The following is a 15,557-nucleotide window of genomic DNA, read 5'->3' as shown; positions in this document are numbered from 1 at the left end:
AATCCCAAAGCAGAGGTAAGGGAGGATGGCTAAATTATAATGAAGCAGGAGCTGCCAAAATGCCCTGCAACACAACAGTGGCAAAACCAGCCCTGGATTTAGAGTACAATGGAAGGTGGTAATGCCTAGAGAAGGTATGCACTGAACTCCAAGTGGCTGCCTCCAAAATATCCTTAGTAGCCACCCCCTCAAAAAGCTGTTGAAGTGGCAGTAGCCCTAGTGGAATGAGGTCTAATCCCAGCTGGAATCTGTTTGCCATGATGGGAATAACAGAAGGCAATGCAAAATCCAATCCACTTAGAAATAGTTTGTTTTGACACGGGCTTGCCCTGAGAGCACAAAGCAAAAGAAACTAATAACTGCTGAGATTGTCTGAACCCTTTAGTTCTGTCCAAATAATATCGCAACTGCCTGTGTACATCCAAAGTGTGCAAAATCTTTTCCCCTTTAGTTTGGGGATTTGCATAAAAAGTAGGCAAATGAATAGATTGGTTTAAAGCCACACTAGAAACCACTTTAGGCATAAAGGAGGGATTAGTACGTAAAGATACCCTATCCTTGTGGAAAATCAAGAAAGGCTCAACTGCCATAAGGGCCTGCAATTCAGAAACCCTTCTTGCAGAGGTAATGGCCAACAAAAAAGCAGTTTTCCATGACAAATATTTCAACTCAGCAGTAGCTGCAGGCTCAAAAGGTTGTAGAGTGAGTTTCTCCAACACAAAATTGAGATCCCAAGCAGGAGTAGGAGCTCTTGGTGGGGGTCTTAAATTCTTAGCCTCTAAGAAACTGCTTGAATAAAGGATGAGAAAACAATGGTGGGTCACAATCGTAGTGAGCTGAAATTGCTGCAGCATGAATCTTAATAGAAGAGAAGGACAAACCTTTGTCCAATAACTCAGTAAGATATTGAAGAGCCACACTTAAATCAGGCTCAGAAACATCCAAATCCTTAGCTGCACTCCAAAATAAAAATCTCTTCCATTTATCTACACTTTTCTTGTACTAGGCCTTCTGGCTTCCAAAATCACATTCAAAACTTGTTGTGGAAGTTGAGACCCTTTATGGTTTAAAACAGAATATGCCATGCTGTTAGGTGAAGAGAGTGAAGTTTGACATTGATCAAATGACTGTCCTCCTGGGACAACAGATGTGGAATCAAAGGCAAAGGCCATGGAGGCTTCCGTACTAGACTTCTCAGTAGTGGGTACCAGTACTGTCGAGGCCAATCTGGAGCTATCAAAATCATCCTTGGCTTGTCCTGTCTGACCTTCAGAAGTACCTTTGGGAGGAGAGGCAGAGGTGGGAAGGCATACACATGAAGATTTTTCCAACTGAAAGAAAGAGCATCCACTTTCCAAGCTGTGGGATGAAACCGCTTTGTGCAAAACTTTGGCAGCTGGTGGTTTAGAGGAGAAGCGAACAGATCTATGTCTGGAGTTCCCCAGGACACTGTCAATTTCTGAAATACATGAAGATCCAGTTTCCACTCGTGGGGATCCATGATTTGTCTGCTTAACACGTCTGCTAAGGAGTTCTGTGCTCCCGGCAGAAATCTTGCCTGAAGATTTAGTTGTAAACTGAGAGCAGTCTCCCACAAAATCATTGCTTGCCTGCATAGAAGATAAGAATGTGTTCCCCTTGCTTGTTGATGTACCACATGACAGTTGTGTTGTCTGTTAGAATCAACACCTGCCCTGGAAGAAGTAAATCCTTGAAAGCTATTAATGCAAACTGGACTGCTAACATCTCCTTCATGTTGATATGTAGATGTTGTAGTCTGGCAGGCCACTTGTCTTGTATCCACTTTCCATTTAGATGAGCTCCCAAGCTATGTCTGAGGCATCTGTTGTTAAAATCTGACTCGCCTCTGGCGGGTCACAGAGAGTCCCTTGTTTAGGTGACATTCCTGAGCCCACCATAAAAATTCCTTTTGAATGCAAGGTATTATTTGAATGACAGTGTCCAGATCCTGGCAGTGCTGTGTCCATACATTTTTGTGATACCATTGTAGCTTCCTCATATGCAGTTTGGCATTGGGAAGCACCAGAATACAAGATGCCATGAACCCTAAGGCTTGAAGGACTGTCCTTGCAGTCAGCCCGGACTGATGAGATAGCTGAAGGAAGTAAAGGGATAGATTCTTTTGTTTGTCCGGGGTTAAAAGGCCATCTGGGATGCTGTATTCAGTCTCACACCCAGAAAGCACATGTCTTGAGAGGGTACTAGACTGGACTTTATTTCGTTCACAGAATACCCCAGGCATCTTAGCACTGCTATCACATATTCCAAATGATGAAGAAGCTCTTCCTTCCTTGAGCCAGAATCAGGCAGTCGTCCAAATAAGGATAGATCTGTATTCCTTTTAGCCTGAAGAAAGCTATCACTGGAGCCAGAACTTTCGTGAACACTCTGGGCGCAGTAGATAAGCCAAAGGGCAATGCAGAGAACTGATAGTGAGAAGTCCCAGCTCGAAAACGCAGATACTTCCTGCACTTTAGTCTGATAGGAACATGAAGGTAAGCCTCCTTGAGATCCAAAGTTACCATCCAATGATCTTTGCCCAGCAGAGGTAAAAGCTGCTGCAACGTCAACATTTTGAACTTGGGAATGTCCAGATAAGTATTGAGGACAGATAAATCCAAAATTGGTCTCCACGTGTTCCCCTTCTTTGGAACTAGGAACAGGCGAGAATAAAATCCTAGGCCTCTTTCTGGCATAGGAACCGGCTGTATGGCCCCTATTTGGAGTAACATTGAAATTTGCTTGTGAGCCTCTAGTCTTTGGTGAGGAGGAATGTCTGGCATGCCTTTGAAAGGAGGCAAGGTATGGAAATAAAACCTGTAACCGTGATGTATGATATCCAGTACCCATTTGTCTTGGGTAATCAAACTCCAATTTTCTTTGAAAAGTGCCAACCTTCCTCCCAAAGGTGCTGCCAGGCGAGAAGAATCTGGCAGCTGAAAAGGTAGGTCATTGGGTCTGTTTACGAAAGGACTGACCCCTGCCCTCACTTGCAGACTGTGCAGGAGAACTCCCTGTTCTAGGCCTGAAAGAGCCCTGACCTCTGCCCTGCCACGTCTAGATCTACCCTAGACTGGGAATCATAAGAAGGATACGTCCACCCTTTAGTAGGCCAATTTCTACTAAACTTTGGAGGCTGAACCTGCAAAAAATCTTTAACAGTCTGCATAGACTTAGCCTTGTCTTCCATTTTCTTTAAAACTGCCTCAACAGGAGAAACAAACAGGACATCAGATTGCAAAGGGGCATCCAAAATTCTAGTTTTAACATGGTCAGATAAATTTTGATCCCTCAGCCAGGCATGCCTACGAAGAACTGACCCAGTGGCAGCCACCCTAGACGAGGCCTGTACAGCATCAAAACCACATTGCAAAGAATGCTTACCCACCTGTTCAGAAACATGCACTAAATCTTGTAACTCTTTACAGTCAATACCTTCCGCTAGAGCATCAACCTTAGATTTCAAATGAGAAAGGAGATAATTTTGATATTTCAACATGTGAAACTGGCAATTCAAAGCTCTCATGGCTAGAGTGGAAGAAGTATAAACTTTCTTTCCCCATCTATCCAAGGCCCTGGCCTCTTTATCTGCAGGAACCGGATTCTTGACAACAGAAGCCTTAACACCCTTAGGCCCCTGGCTAACGGTTTCTGGGTCTGCCCTAGGACTCTTAAAAAGATACTTATTAGCTTCAGGCACCCTGTAATACCTATCCAGTTTAACAGGAGCAGGAGGCAAAGAATCAGGATTAAGGGAAGCCTCTGCAAACACATCTTCCACCACATTCAAAACAGGAGGAATAGCTAAAGGCCTATGCTGGGGTAAAAACAAAAATTCCCTAAGCCTTTTCCTGGAATCAGAAAAATCCTGACCTTCCCATTTAAAATGCTCTCTCATGGAGTGAAGGGTCTCTGAAAACGAAAAATCCTCAGGAGGAGAAGCAGAAGGAGTAGAATCATCCACATCAGAATCAGAAAAATGAGAACACTCCTGCAAGTCTTCAGCCAAAGACTCAGACACATCCGAAGCCTGCTCATAATCCCCCAACACAGGTTCCATCCTAGGCCTCTTGTCAGGAGGGGGCATAGAGCCTCTAATTAAAGTAATTAAATCCTCTGCCATTTTGAGCATGTGCTTCTTGGGTACAGCACCTGAAGAACTGGGAGCGACACCCACAGAAGCTAAACTAGACCTGCCTCTAGGAGAAGCCTTGGAGGCAGAAAGAGAGGGCCTAGACCCCTTAGGAAGAGAGGGGAGAATAGTTACTTGAGAAGCCCCTACAGCCTGCCTTGCCTCCTGGGAGGCCACATCCTGTAAAACCAAAGTTTCTCCCTGGGACTCCAGAGAGGCCTCCGTCGGAACCACCGGTTCCACTGACGCCACTAAAGAACTGACGTCCGGTTCGGACGACTCCTCTAACCTAGGTTTAACTGCCTTGTCCTTGCGCTTCTTAGAGGCGCCGGAGCATCCGGCGGCATTTTGTAATTACACCCTTCCCAAAACCAACCTTGCACAATCCAACCTCTTATTAAACCTAGCACAAAGCGGCATCCAACAACGTCGTGCTCAGGTCCTAAACAAGGTATACACAAATTATGGTAATCCCTATGCGGTATCTGTTTCCCACAAGAAATACAGTTATTCACTTTTCTGACATCCGGTAAATCACTGAGGCAAGAAAAACCAAAATATTCCCAACGGGTACTTAACCAACTCTGACTTCGGTCTGAAACTCCGAATTCGAAAAATTTCAGAACGCCGAACGGCACTTGCAACACTGCTTCTGCATCGGACCATGCGGCAAAAAAGACTGAGGATATGACGTCGGTCATGCGCATTTGTACCCTGACGTTCTGATGTCAGTCAAATGCGCCTTGACCGACGTCAGCCTTATACTCTGATATTCGGGCCGACCGAGGGACAGCGGACTACCCCAAGTGTTAGGACTGCAGCAATGTGGGACGAAGAACATCTAAGCTCTTCTCTGAGTCTGAATCCGAAATCCAGGAAAAAACCCTATATCTGTCCCTTCATCTTCTTGTTCACATTTAGAACCTTGAATCTCTTCAAGAAAAGAGGCATCCCTCTTTCTTTTACAAGAAACTACAAGAAAGATCAATAACCTGAATTAAACCCTGAGCCAGACTTAGTAAACTACTCCTGTGTATTGAAATTTGAGGAAGAGTAGACCTATGCCTAGGGGTTTTTTTTGACAGGAAAATGGGTGTAATCATGTTACTACTGACAGCAGCAGTTTCCCCAGGGATGGGCATAGCATTCTGACACAACAGGGGAGCTTTCCCTGTTCCCTATCCCAGGACCAACAAAAGTGGTTTTGCCTTGCCCACTGAGGGGACTCCAACAGCTGCAGAGGATGTGGTTAACCCCCAGTCAATAATGACTATATGTGCTGTACCAGTGGAATCAGGATAAAGATGAGTGGTCTTTGGTACAAAAAATGGCCACAGCAGAGTTACCCACCTGTGGCTGAGGAAAATTGTTAGACTGCTCTGGTGGTAAAGGCTGTTTGCTTAACCTGTTTCTTTTTGTGGCTGGAAGAAGGACCAGCTGTAGGAACAACAGTTTGTTCCTCGGTCAAGCCAAAAATGATGCCTCTTTCCCATGGAAGACAAGCAGTAAATGCTGGTAAAAACTACAAGTCTTTAAAAATCATTTTGCCACCCCAAAAAAGAAAACTGAACATAATTTCTCCACAGGAAAAACATTGTTTTCAGTTACTTTACACAACCTTTTAACTGACAGGAATAAAAAGATCCCATATAAAAGTATGATACAGTTTCACGACAGTCTGTTAACACACAAAACCCCTAGCTTTAAAATAACTTTCCTGAAGAGGAATATGATAAAATACAAACAATATTTAGAAAATTTTATTTTTTTCCCCCCAAAGGGGAACATATCTACCCAGGAAAAGAACAGCACCAAGCTGACCACTGATCCTCAAAAGCCTTACAGGAGCATACTTTTCAGCAGTAGCAAAACTCTGAAGGACTTGGTGCCCAAACTTGTCTTTTAGTGAGCTCAAGCTGTCTAACAGTTTGGGCATGCAGAAGGTGCCATGAAGCTTTGGAAACTGGGTGGCTGTTGTATCCTTGGCAGGATATACCCCATATAGATAATGTTACTACAACAGTGATCAATATGATGACAATTTATTGTCTCTATATAAAGGAGGACAAACACCCATTCTTATTCTCTGAAGCATTTCTTCAGCAACAAAAATAAATACTGTACTTTTAACTCATAAGACACCAATTTCAGATAACTGATTAAGCACAAGTATCTTTGCCCCCATTACATCAAGCTAGCAAGTTGTGCTATGTAAACTAAAAGAAAATGAATCAGGCTGATTACTGGATGCAGATGCTGTGTCATATTAAGTCATTCTCATTTGAGGTATAATAAAACTTTGAAATGACTTGAGCACAAATATTATTTTTGCAATATATCTCACAGCTGCAAGGCTTTACATCTGGGAAGGAAAGTGACAAAGCAGATGTAATGGTTCATCGAAAGTCTTCCATGCTCATGACCCACCAAACCATTTTAAAAAACAAACTAGAATTAGCAGGAGGTATCAACGTGGTGGAATATGATATACAACTGCTTCACATGCATTGCATAACATGTGTTTGCTTCTTTTGCTACCTCTTCTTTATTTTTTTCCATAGCAAACTACTGTGTTACAAGCTTCACAACAGTCAGGTAGTCTATGCCATGTGTGCACCACTATAAATGGGCAGGGGAGTTAAGTCCTCAAGATAATAGAGCAATTCAAATGAGGAATAATGCCACTGCGTAATTATTGTCACAATTTAGTAAAAATGCCAAGGGTGCATGAAATTTAAAGGCAGTCAGAAACAATTCATGGAAACATAATGCAATAACTCATGTTTGACTGAACACATTTAAAAAAATGACCAGTAGCACAGTTCACAAAAATAAATGGAAATATTTTTTTTTTTATGGGGCTTTCCCTATGTCTCATGGGGGTGGAGTGCAGTCCACAGTCTTGTTCAATATTACAGTGAATGAAGCTCAATGCTGCCAAATCTCTCTCTCTCTAAGATCTAACAAGTTCTTTTTCAGAAAGCTATATGTTTGTTGCTGGATTTGATAGATTTTATTCAATGCCCTGTATCCCTCTATTGAATTCACATAATAGTAATAATATCTCTGTCTATTATAAATATTTATGTTCTGCTTTTTATACAGCTGGTCATGTGCTGAAAAGGGCACAAATGAAAACAATAGAAAGAAATGGCATTCAAAAAGCTAGTTGCAATAAACACATGTGAAAGTAAAGTCATAAAAACTTTACTACCAAATGATGAAATGATAAATGAATGTGCTTCTGTGTGAGCAGGCCTCACCTGTCAGTTAGTGGAGTGATTACAAGACGAGGTGTATTGCCAAGATATTCATAGGAGTACTGAAACTGGGCATCACAAATGTTTGCAAAGCAATGCCTTTGGTCATCATCCCATCTATGTCGTAACTGTGAGAGCCAAGCAAAAGCTTGACCATTGCAGACCTAGGTGAGAGAGATAAAGCTTTCATTTTAAGCACAGTAGTGGATGTTGCACATCATAGATATTCCTCATCTGAAATACAGTGCACATTCTGTTTTGGTATTCAATGACCTAAGATCAGCAGTGCTCATGATGCCGTCTTTTTTTCCAGAAAACACATTAGTGAAGGAGCAGGTAGAGTAATAGACAAAAAGCATATGCTGTTCAACAAGCAGTGAATTAAGCATAATTGAAAGCACTGATGTTTTACAATTCAGTCTTAGCTAGCTACCATTTTTATAATGGAAAGTCAGTGTACACACATTTTCAAACATTTACAGTAAATGTCTCAAAGAAATGGCAGTTTAAAGCTGGTAAATGCAATTATGTAACTTTGAAAAAAATGGCAAAATTGACTGAATCAAAACATTCTGTCACAGTCATACATAAGCAACAAAAACCCTTTTAACAAGAGAAATTATGCTTTATTTTGTACTTTTAAAATGCATTAGGATAATTGCTGCAACAAATTACCTTCTGTGCTATAAGCTTGGCTATAACATCTCTAGCGTGCACATCAACTGTACATATTGTCATGATCTTCTGACGATCACCAGGGGTGAGTTCTCCTAAAAGCATGTTTATAAGGGCATTCAACTGGGTAATCTGCAAAATAATTATGTTTCAACACAGTATTATTCAAAATATCTTTCTACAAACCAATTATTAATGCTGTAGTTATGCAAATCCATTGTTTGTCCATTCAAATAACATAAATTAATATTTAAACCACTGTATGAGGCAAATGACTTCACCCTGAAAGTTGCCACCTAGGAGCAACAAACTTGCCTATTTTTTACTTTAATTACTTTCTGAATACAAACAAAATAAATCAGTGCAGCAGTAGATCTACAGGTAGCAAATAATGACTACATGGATCTACAGTATTCTCAGAAGGAAGGCTTAATGTTTTTTTTTCTGCAGTCTGGCATATCAGTACTTATGACATACAGTGAGAATTCTGTTTCAAAACTGGTATTCAGACTCCATAATTCTGCTTACTTGGCACTATGTTTTTCTGTGCTGTCAAGTAAGGAACTATGCACAATCCATCTATTGTCAAGTGCAGGCCTCAAATTCAAACTACACTTAATTTTCATCTGAACAGACTGGCACACCATTCCAGTGCTTTCCATTTCATCAGTACTTCCTGAACTGCAATATTATGTGCATTTCATATTCCTAAACATTGTGGAATGCATTACATGTAGAAATATTGAGTAGCTAATTTGGATATTGACCCAAAACACTGTTTATAAATCTCTCTTGCAATATAATAAACATCTTATTTATCAAAAGCATGCTGTAACATTACACCCAGCTGTGAATACAAACAACTTTTTGTACATAAATAGTGGCTTTTCAAAATTATAAAATATTGACAGCAATGTAATTTGCAAGCATAAGGATTAAGTACAAAGTTTTATATCCATAGACATGTGCATCCATGCAGATTGTTGCAATGAGGATCTTTGTTTTACAAATTAGTTTCTTGGGCTGTTTTCTTAATAGCTGTCCTGAGAGTTGCACAAGTGACACTGTTACACAATGATGCCATATTTAAGTTCTATAATAACAACATGTTATATCACATCATTCTGCAGCTATAAATACATTAGAGTTTCATACTTAATGTTGATTATTATTCTGAAAAAAGGTGTGTTGAAGCAAAACCTTTTCTAAGTTGTTGTGTCTTTCGGCATTTCCCGGTTAGGGGTCGCCACAGCGGAACTCCGGTCCGCTAATGATTGGCAGTAGATTTTTTACGTGCCGAGTTGCTGGCCCTGATGCACAACCGTCAATGAAGGTATGCCCATTCACGCATGTCTCCACACAGAAGACGCTCTAGCTGAGAATCGAATAGGACAACGTCTTACTGTGAGGCGACAACGCTACCGCAGCACCACCACCGCAGTTAAAACCTTTTCTAAGTGAATTAGTTTAATAGTTAAAACTTGTGCCTGATAGAGTCTTTGCTTCCCCATAACTTTTGACTTCATTGTTAATCTTGAGCAAAGATGTTGAGAGCTATGTTTTTTTCCAGGATTTTAAATCTTTGCTATTAACATCTTGAAAGTCTGTACTTTTTCTATTATAACACACTGTATGCTGGAGCCACACATACTGAACCAGATCATTTCTAATTATATACATGCCACTGTACATCCAGAGTTGAAGATGTATACATATTTAACGTATCTGAAACAGCATCAGTGATTGGGAACACCCAGAACAGACTACCTCCCCAACACTACCATAAACACAAAGGCAATTACAAAGAACTTCTGAACACATGGCCCTCTTGCTTGAGAAATGTCTTTCAAGTTAGAGTTATTCCTCAAAAACTGAATGAAAGCTATAAGAAAACAAACAAAAACATCTTTGTTGTACATCTTCATAACAGCAATGCACATCTAAACTAAAATCATTCTTTCAAGCTCTAGTAAATAATGTGTACAGACAATATACAAATAAGAAGAAAAGAAAATATTGACAATACTGGTCTCAGTCTGTACAAATCTACACCATACATAGTCTGTCAGCATAACCTTAACAGTCATTAGTCACTATTATTTAAACACATCCTGCAAAAAAATTAGTAGAAAGGACTGGTATCTAATTCTCTCTATATATCCAGTTATATAACTAAACTGTTATACTAACATTTAGCAAATGAGGCTTACATCATTAACTTACCTAACCCAACTAGCAGCCAAACCAATACCTGGCCTGCTGTCATCAGATAATCAAATTCTGAAAAAAACTCATGTTCCTTCCCTGGTATGAACAGAAAGCATTTAAAGTGAAAAGTGAAATATTACACAACCACAAAAAAAGTTAGCTACTACAACTACTATTATATTAGGTGCCCAATGTGGTAGATGTATGCTGCTGCAAAGTTCATATAGATGGGAATGCAGGCCTCATCCCTGCAGTCATATACTTCATTTTCCATACTGGGTTTGTCCATTCCTGAGTCCAACAAAGATGGACCCTGTTCCAGCAAGCAAGCACTGGACATAAAGTAGGAAGCAGTCCTGGAGGAGAAGTCAGTCCATTGCATGACACCTGCACATGGAGACTATACACATGCCCAGGAGCAGTTTGGAATATTATCACCAGTTTATCAAAAGACATGCTTTGGATGTGAGAGGATACTGGAGACCCCAGAAAAAAAAAACAAACGAACACAAAGAGGACATGCAAATTGTACAGAAAACATTTCACAGATAACTAACTGCTGTATCACTGTGCTGCCAAGCATGTATAGCTGATTTCTCATAATTTGCCGACTAGCTTCTAAAATTAGTTTTACATTCTGAAAAAGGAACTAATCCAGTTCATACAGAACATTGGTAAAATAATTCTCCTGATAGCCTACAACTGTAAAATCAGAAATGTCTTAACTTAACTGCACAGACCAGGGAGCACTAACACAGGTATGAGTATCTACCTTGTAAATGCCATGTTTCTATGTCTAATATACAATGTATATGTTAATTTTCTGTTTCAATAAATATGCTAAAATATGAAAAACAAATAAATAAAACATAGAGCAACACAGTGGAAAAAAAAAGAAAATGCAAAAAAGCCATGCTACACTATTAGTCCCAAAGGGGATACAGGAGAAGCCTAGTGCAGCCTAGTGCCACTTTGCAAAGTATTTGTTCAACACACTCTTTTCTTTCTTAATACAGAACTGCTTAGCAATTTGACTTGCATGTTTTCTGTGTGCATTGTCTTTTAACTAAATTACTAAAGTACAACATTACAGCAGGCTTGCTGAAGTCCAAACACAGAAATATTCAAATGTTTCTGCAGTCAGAAAAATGTTCATTCCATTTTCTTGCAAAATGCTCCTCAAAGAAGTATTCATTTATGATGCTGCAATATTCTTACACCCATTGATCAAGGTTTGATCTATAACAAGGAAACCTATGCCCAACATATCAGCTACTACATCTTCTTTATGCTATTTGTTCTATGAGCAACCAATGTATTTTCACTTACACCTTGACTCATTCAACAGACAACAAACAAAAAAATAGCAGCTTTAAAGTTTACTTACTGTCAGTTATTTAAAATATATAAATAGCTAATTTAAAATGAAGGCATGCTCTTTTAAAAGTTACTTTAAAATATCCCCTGCACGCTTGATGCAACATACCTGCTTACGATTATAGTCTTTCAAAGCATTTTCAAATCCCTCTTCAAGGCGTACAAAAGTAATTCCAACATCAGTTGCCCACCATATCTGACTGCCAGTCAAAGCCACCTGTGCAGGATAATCAAACAGCCATTGATCCCTTGGTTTGTCCTCATATGCTGCTACAGCATCCATGATTTCTTCTCGTACAGCAGCACGCATCGTCTCTTCTAACAAGCTTAGCCAGTGCTCAGCCTAAATAGTCAAATAGATTAGCAATATTAGTGCACATTTAAAACAACACTAGATTACTTATGATTTCATTTTTTTCTCATTATTACTAAATTACCTGCCAGGAAGATAATAGGCATGCTTAAGTGTCATTCACTTGTTGAGCAGATGTCTCTGGAGCAAATCAGAACAATTCTCCACAATACTGGATTATTATGCATGTTTAAAATCAACAGAAGGAATGATAACAGAACATGGTATGTACAAGTACACAGACATAACAGTATGGAACTTTCTCACTTTTCCATTACCAGCTTGGTTGATATTGGCAACTTGAGGGAATGCAGAAATTGCCTCATGTTTACTGATAACCAGATGTATTTACACAGTGTCACTAGAGGCAAAGCTCTCACATAAAATCATTCCTAATGTCAATCAGGTTGCCAGTAATACACATACTGCACACATCACACACAGTTCAAAGCAGACACATAGATCCACATATGCTGAGGCACTTAAATGTAACCTTCCTAAACTCTAAAGACCTCCTCGAATAACTACACATAACAAATACCCTCAGCAGCTCCGAATGCACTATTTCAAAACAACACTTACATCAACACATACAAACACATCTCATGGAGCCTCTACTTCTAAGCCCATAAGGCAAGCCACCACACAATCAGATACTGGTCACTGGAGACTTCATTGTGAGACACACACTGATATCCTTCTCACCAGGCTGAGTAAGGAGAAAGTCACAGTCAGTTACTTATCAGAAACCAGGATCCACCACACTATGCACACACTCATGTTATTGGACCACAAATATTGATATGACTCAGTCATAGTCCATGTGGGTGTAAATGACCTGAAATGTATCTCCATAGACTATATGAAGAGAGACATCATGGAGCTCTTGGAATGTCCCAGGCTGGTATGAGCCTACCATTGAACAGCATTTTATCTTCTCCAAGCATGATGTCACAATATGAACAGAAGATGACTGACTTTAATAATTGGCTTAATTTATGGTGTCATTCTACTTTGCTGCAATATTTGTCAGCATGAAAGGAGATAGTCAACAGACCACACTGCTTTGTCAAGGACAGTCTGCACCTCTCCCCTCTAGGCTTTTGAATATTAGCTAAAACATTGTCCTTCTCATAAGCAATGCCAAACTGAAATTATATCTGACATAGCAAATCAAAACCAAGAAAATCTAAAAGGTATTACTGCTCAATGCTAGGAGTCTAAACAAGAAACTTCACTCCCTACAAGCTCTTCTTACCCAAGAGAATGCTGATGTCTGTGCAGTCACTGAGACATGTTTTACAGTCGCAAAGAGCACACTGGCAGTGCAAGGCAATATTGCCTTCCACACATTTAGAACAGCTACTACATAGACATGAACTAAAGGGGGAGTTGTCTCAATTTACATAAAAATAAATAAATACCTCAAGGCTGGTCAAACAGGACAATGCCCTTGAGCTTCACTACATTCAAATCACCACAGGCAAATCCTATACTACTCCTTGCAAGCTATATCCCCTCCATGACCCAGGAAACCAATAATGTATTTAAGCTTATCGGAAGCACTCACCATCCAGCCCAATAACATATTCATGGGTGACTTTAATTACCCCACTATTAACTGAGAATCATATATGGCATCAAACATGCAGGCAGAGAGATTCCTAGATTTTGTAAACCCAAACTCTCTGGACCAGATTGTCAACAGTCTAACCAGGGGTGCAGACATACTGGATCTTGTCCTCAATGATACTGAAAAATGCTGCACACCCCCTACTGTAATGTCTTCTCTGGTAAGATCAGACCACAAAACAGGAAGGTCAGACCACAAAACAGTCTCCTTGGAAGTTAAAATAAATACCAGAACCCAAGCTAACCCTGGAATGTTCAGGAACTAATCTAAGGCAAACTTCCTAATATAAAATGACAACCTGAAAAGCTTTCAAGCCCCCATAAACCCCGAGAACACTGCTCCTTATGCAGAACTGTTCACAGAAATCCTATAATCCTATACAAGCATGTTAGGCTGCATAGAGGCAGCTGTACCCACATGGAAGAAGCACAGAATTAACTCAAAAAACAAGCCACCCTGATAAATCACATCAGTAAGCTGTATAACAGAAGGAAGAAAATCATGGCAAAAATGAGGAAGTCTATCACCCAGTGTGATAAAAGCACGCGCATCAAACTAAACAAACAACTCAGATGAAAAATAAAGGATACCAACACCAAATTTAAGGTAAATGTAGCCTCCAAGGCCAAGGACAACCATAAGGTATTGTTTAGCTATGCCCACATTTTCAAAGACAATACACAGTTGTGTGTAGAGCTTATTGTTAATGGAGTCACCTATATTGAGCCAGAAGATATAGCAAACCTACTGGCAGACAAATTCAGCTCTAACTTTACCCCTGTCTTCCTCTCAACCTCCGCTCAGGACATACCATAAAATATAACTCCCCCTACTGTCACTAAGGAGCATGTCCTCAATGCTCTCTCTAAGGTCAAGAACACTGAACTGATGGGCTCAGACAATATCCCAGAATGTCTTCTAAATAGCATGAAACATGACTTATTAGGCCCTGTGGAATTACAGTTTAACAGTAGCCGCCAAATAGGCTTCATGCTTCATGAAAAGAGAACAGCAACAGTCATTCTTCTACACAAAGGTGAGCCATCTAGACTCCTGGAAATTACAGTCCCATAACTCTCACTAGTCTTTTATGCAAAGTCATGGAAAGCATTATCATGGAAATGATTAATAATGACAGGAAACCTCCAAACACCAGACCCAACCCAATTTGGTTTCATCAAAGGCAGGTCATGCCTATTCAGCCTGGTGGACTTCTTGGAGAAGGTTACCAAGCCAATGGATGAGGGCAAAACAATTCATACTGCCAACGTAGACCTGACCAAGGCATTTGACACAATACTCCACTTTGGCATGACAAACTCAAGGGGTTAGGTATAAACCCTTATGTCACCCAGTATATAACCAGATAGCTCACAGACAGGATCCAGGAAGTTAGAACTGGGGAGTCCACCACTACAAATATGCCAGTCACAAGTGGAGTCCCTCAGGGATCAGTCCTGGGACCACTCCTGTTTGGCATTTACTTCTCGGAAGTCAAGGCCAATGTCAAGGGCCTCTGGTTGACTAAAGTTGCAGATGATTGTAAATTAGGAACAGTCAGAGAATTTCCCACCAACACTAATATTTTCCAGGAAGAGCTCACACAAATAACTTTTGTCAGAGCTATGGACTAAAACTAAATGCCAATAAATGCATACTAGTATCCTTTTGGAAGTCATCCACCTGTAGTAACAGTCATATTGACAACACACCCTTAAGAGTCAACCCAGTAGTAAGGGACTCACTACACCAGACCACAAATACATACAATGCCACAAAGTCACCACATTCCATCCTGAAATCTTCAATAACCTTCTCTCCATAATAAACTGGCCCTTCCTAACTCATCTACCCCTTGATGAGGCTGTACAAAAATTGAACTCCATATTCCTAAACATT

At 40.2% G+C, this 15,557-nt stretch overlaps 1 protein-coding gene across 1 annotated transcript in view; it reads right to left on the bottom strand.

Moving 5' to 3' along the window:
* LOC122805262 (dynein axonemal heavy chain 11-like) overlaps positions 1–15,557 on the bottom strand; it is a 4,596,980-nt gene that overhangs the window by 3,167,592 nt on the left and 1,413,831 nt on the right. The window contains exons 27-29 of the mRNA XM_044075350.1: positions 11,783–12,016; positions 8,089–8,220; positions 7,417–7,577 (exon numbers count right to left, since the gene is read on the bottom strand). Coding sequence (XP_043931285.1) covers positions 7,417–7,577; positions 8,089–8,220; positions 11,783–12,016 — 527 coding nt within the window. The remainder of the gene's footprint in view (positions 1–7,416; positions 7,578–8,088; positions 8,221–11,782; positions 12,017–15,557) is intronic.

This window comes from Protopterus annectens, chromosome 6.part1 (genome assembly GCF_019279795.1).
Source record: "Protopterus annectens isolate FY-2018-M chromosome 6.part1, PAN1.0, whole genome shotgun sequence".
Taxonomy (NCBI): domain Eukaryota; kingdom Metazoa; phylum Chordata; order Ceratodontiformes; family Protopteridae; genus Protopterus; species Protopterus annectens.
The sequence above is the reverse complement of the archived record's forward strand: the minus strand, read 5'-3'. Positions and strand labels throughout refer to the sequence as shown.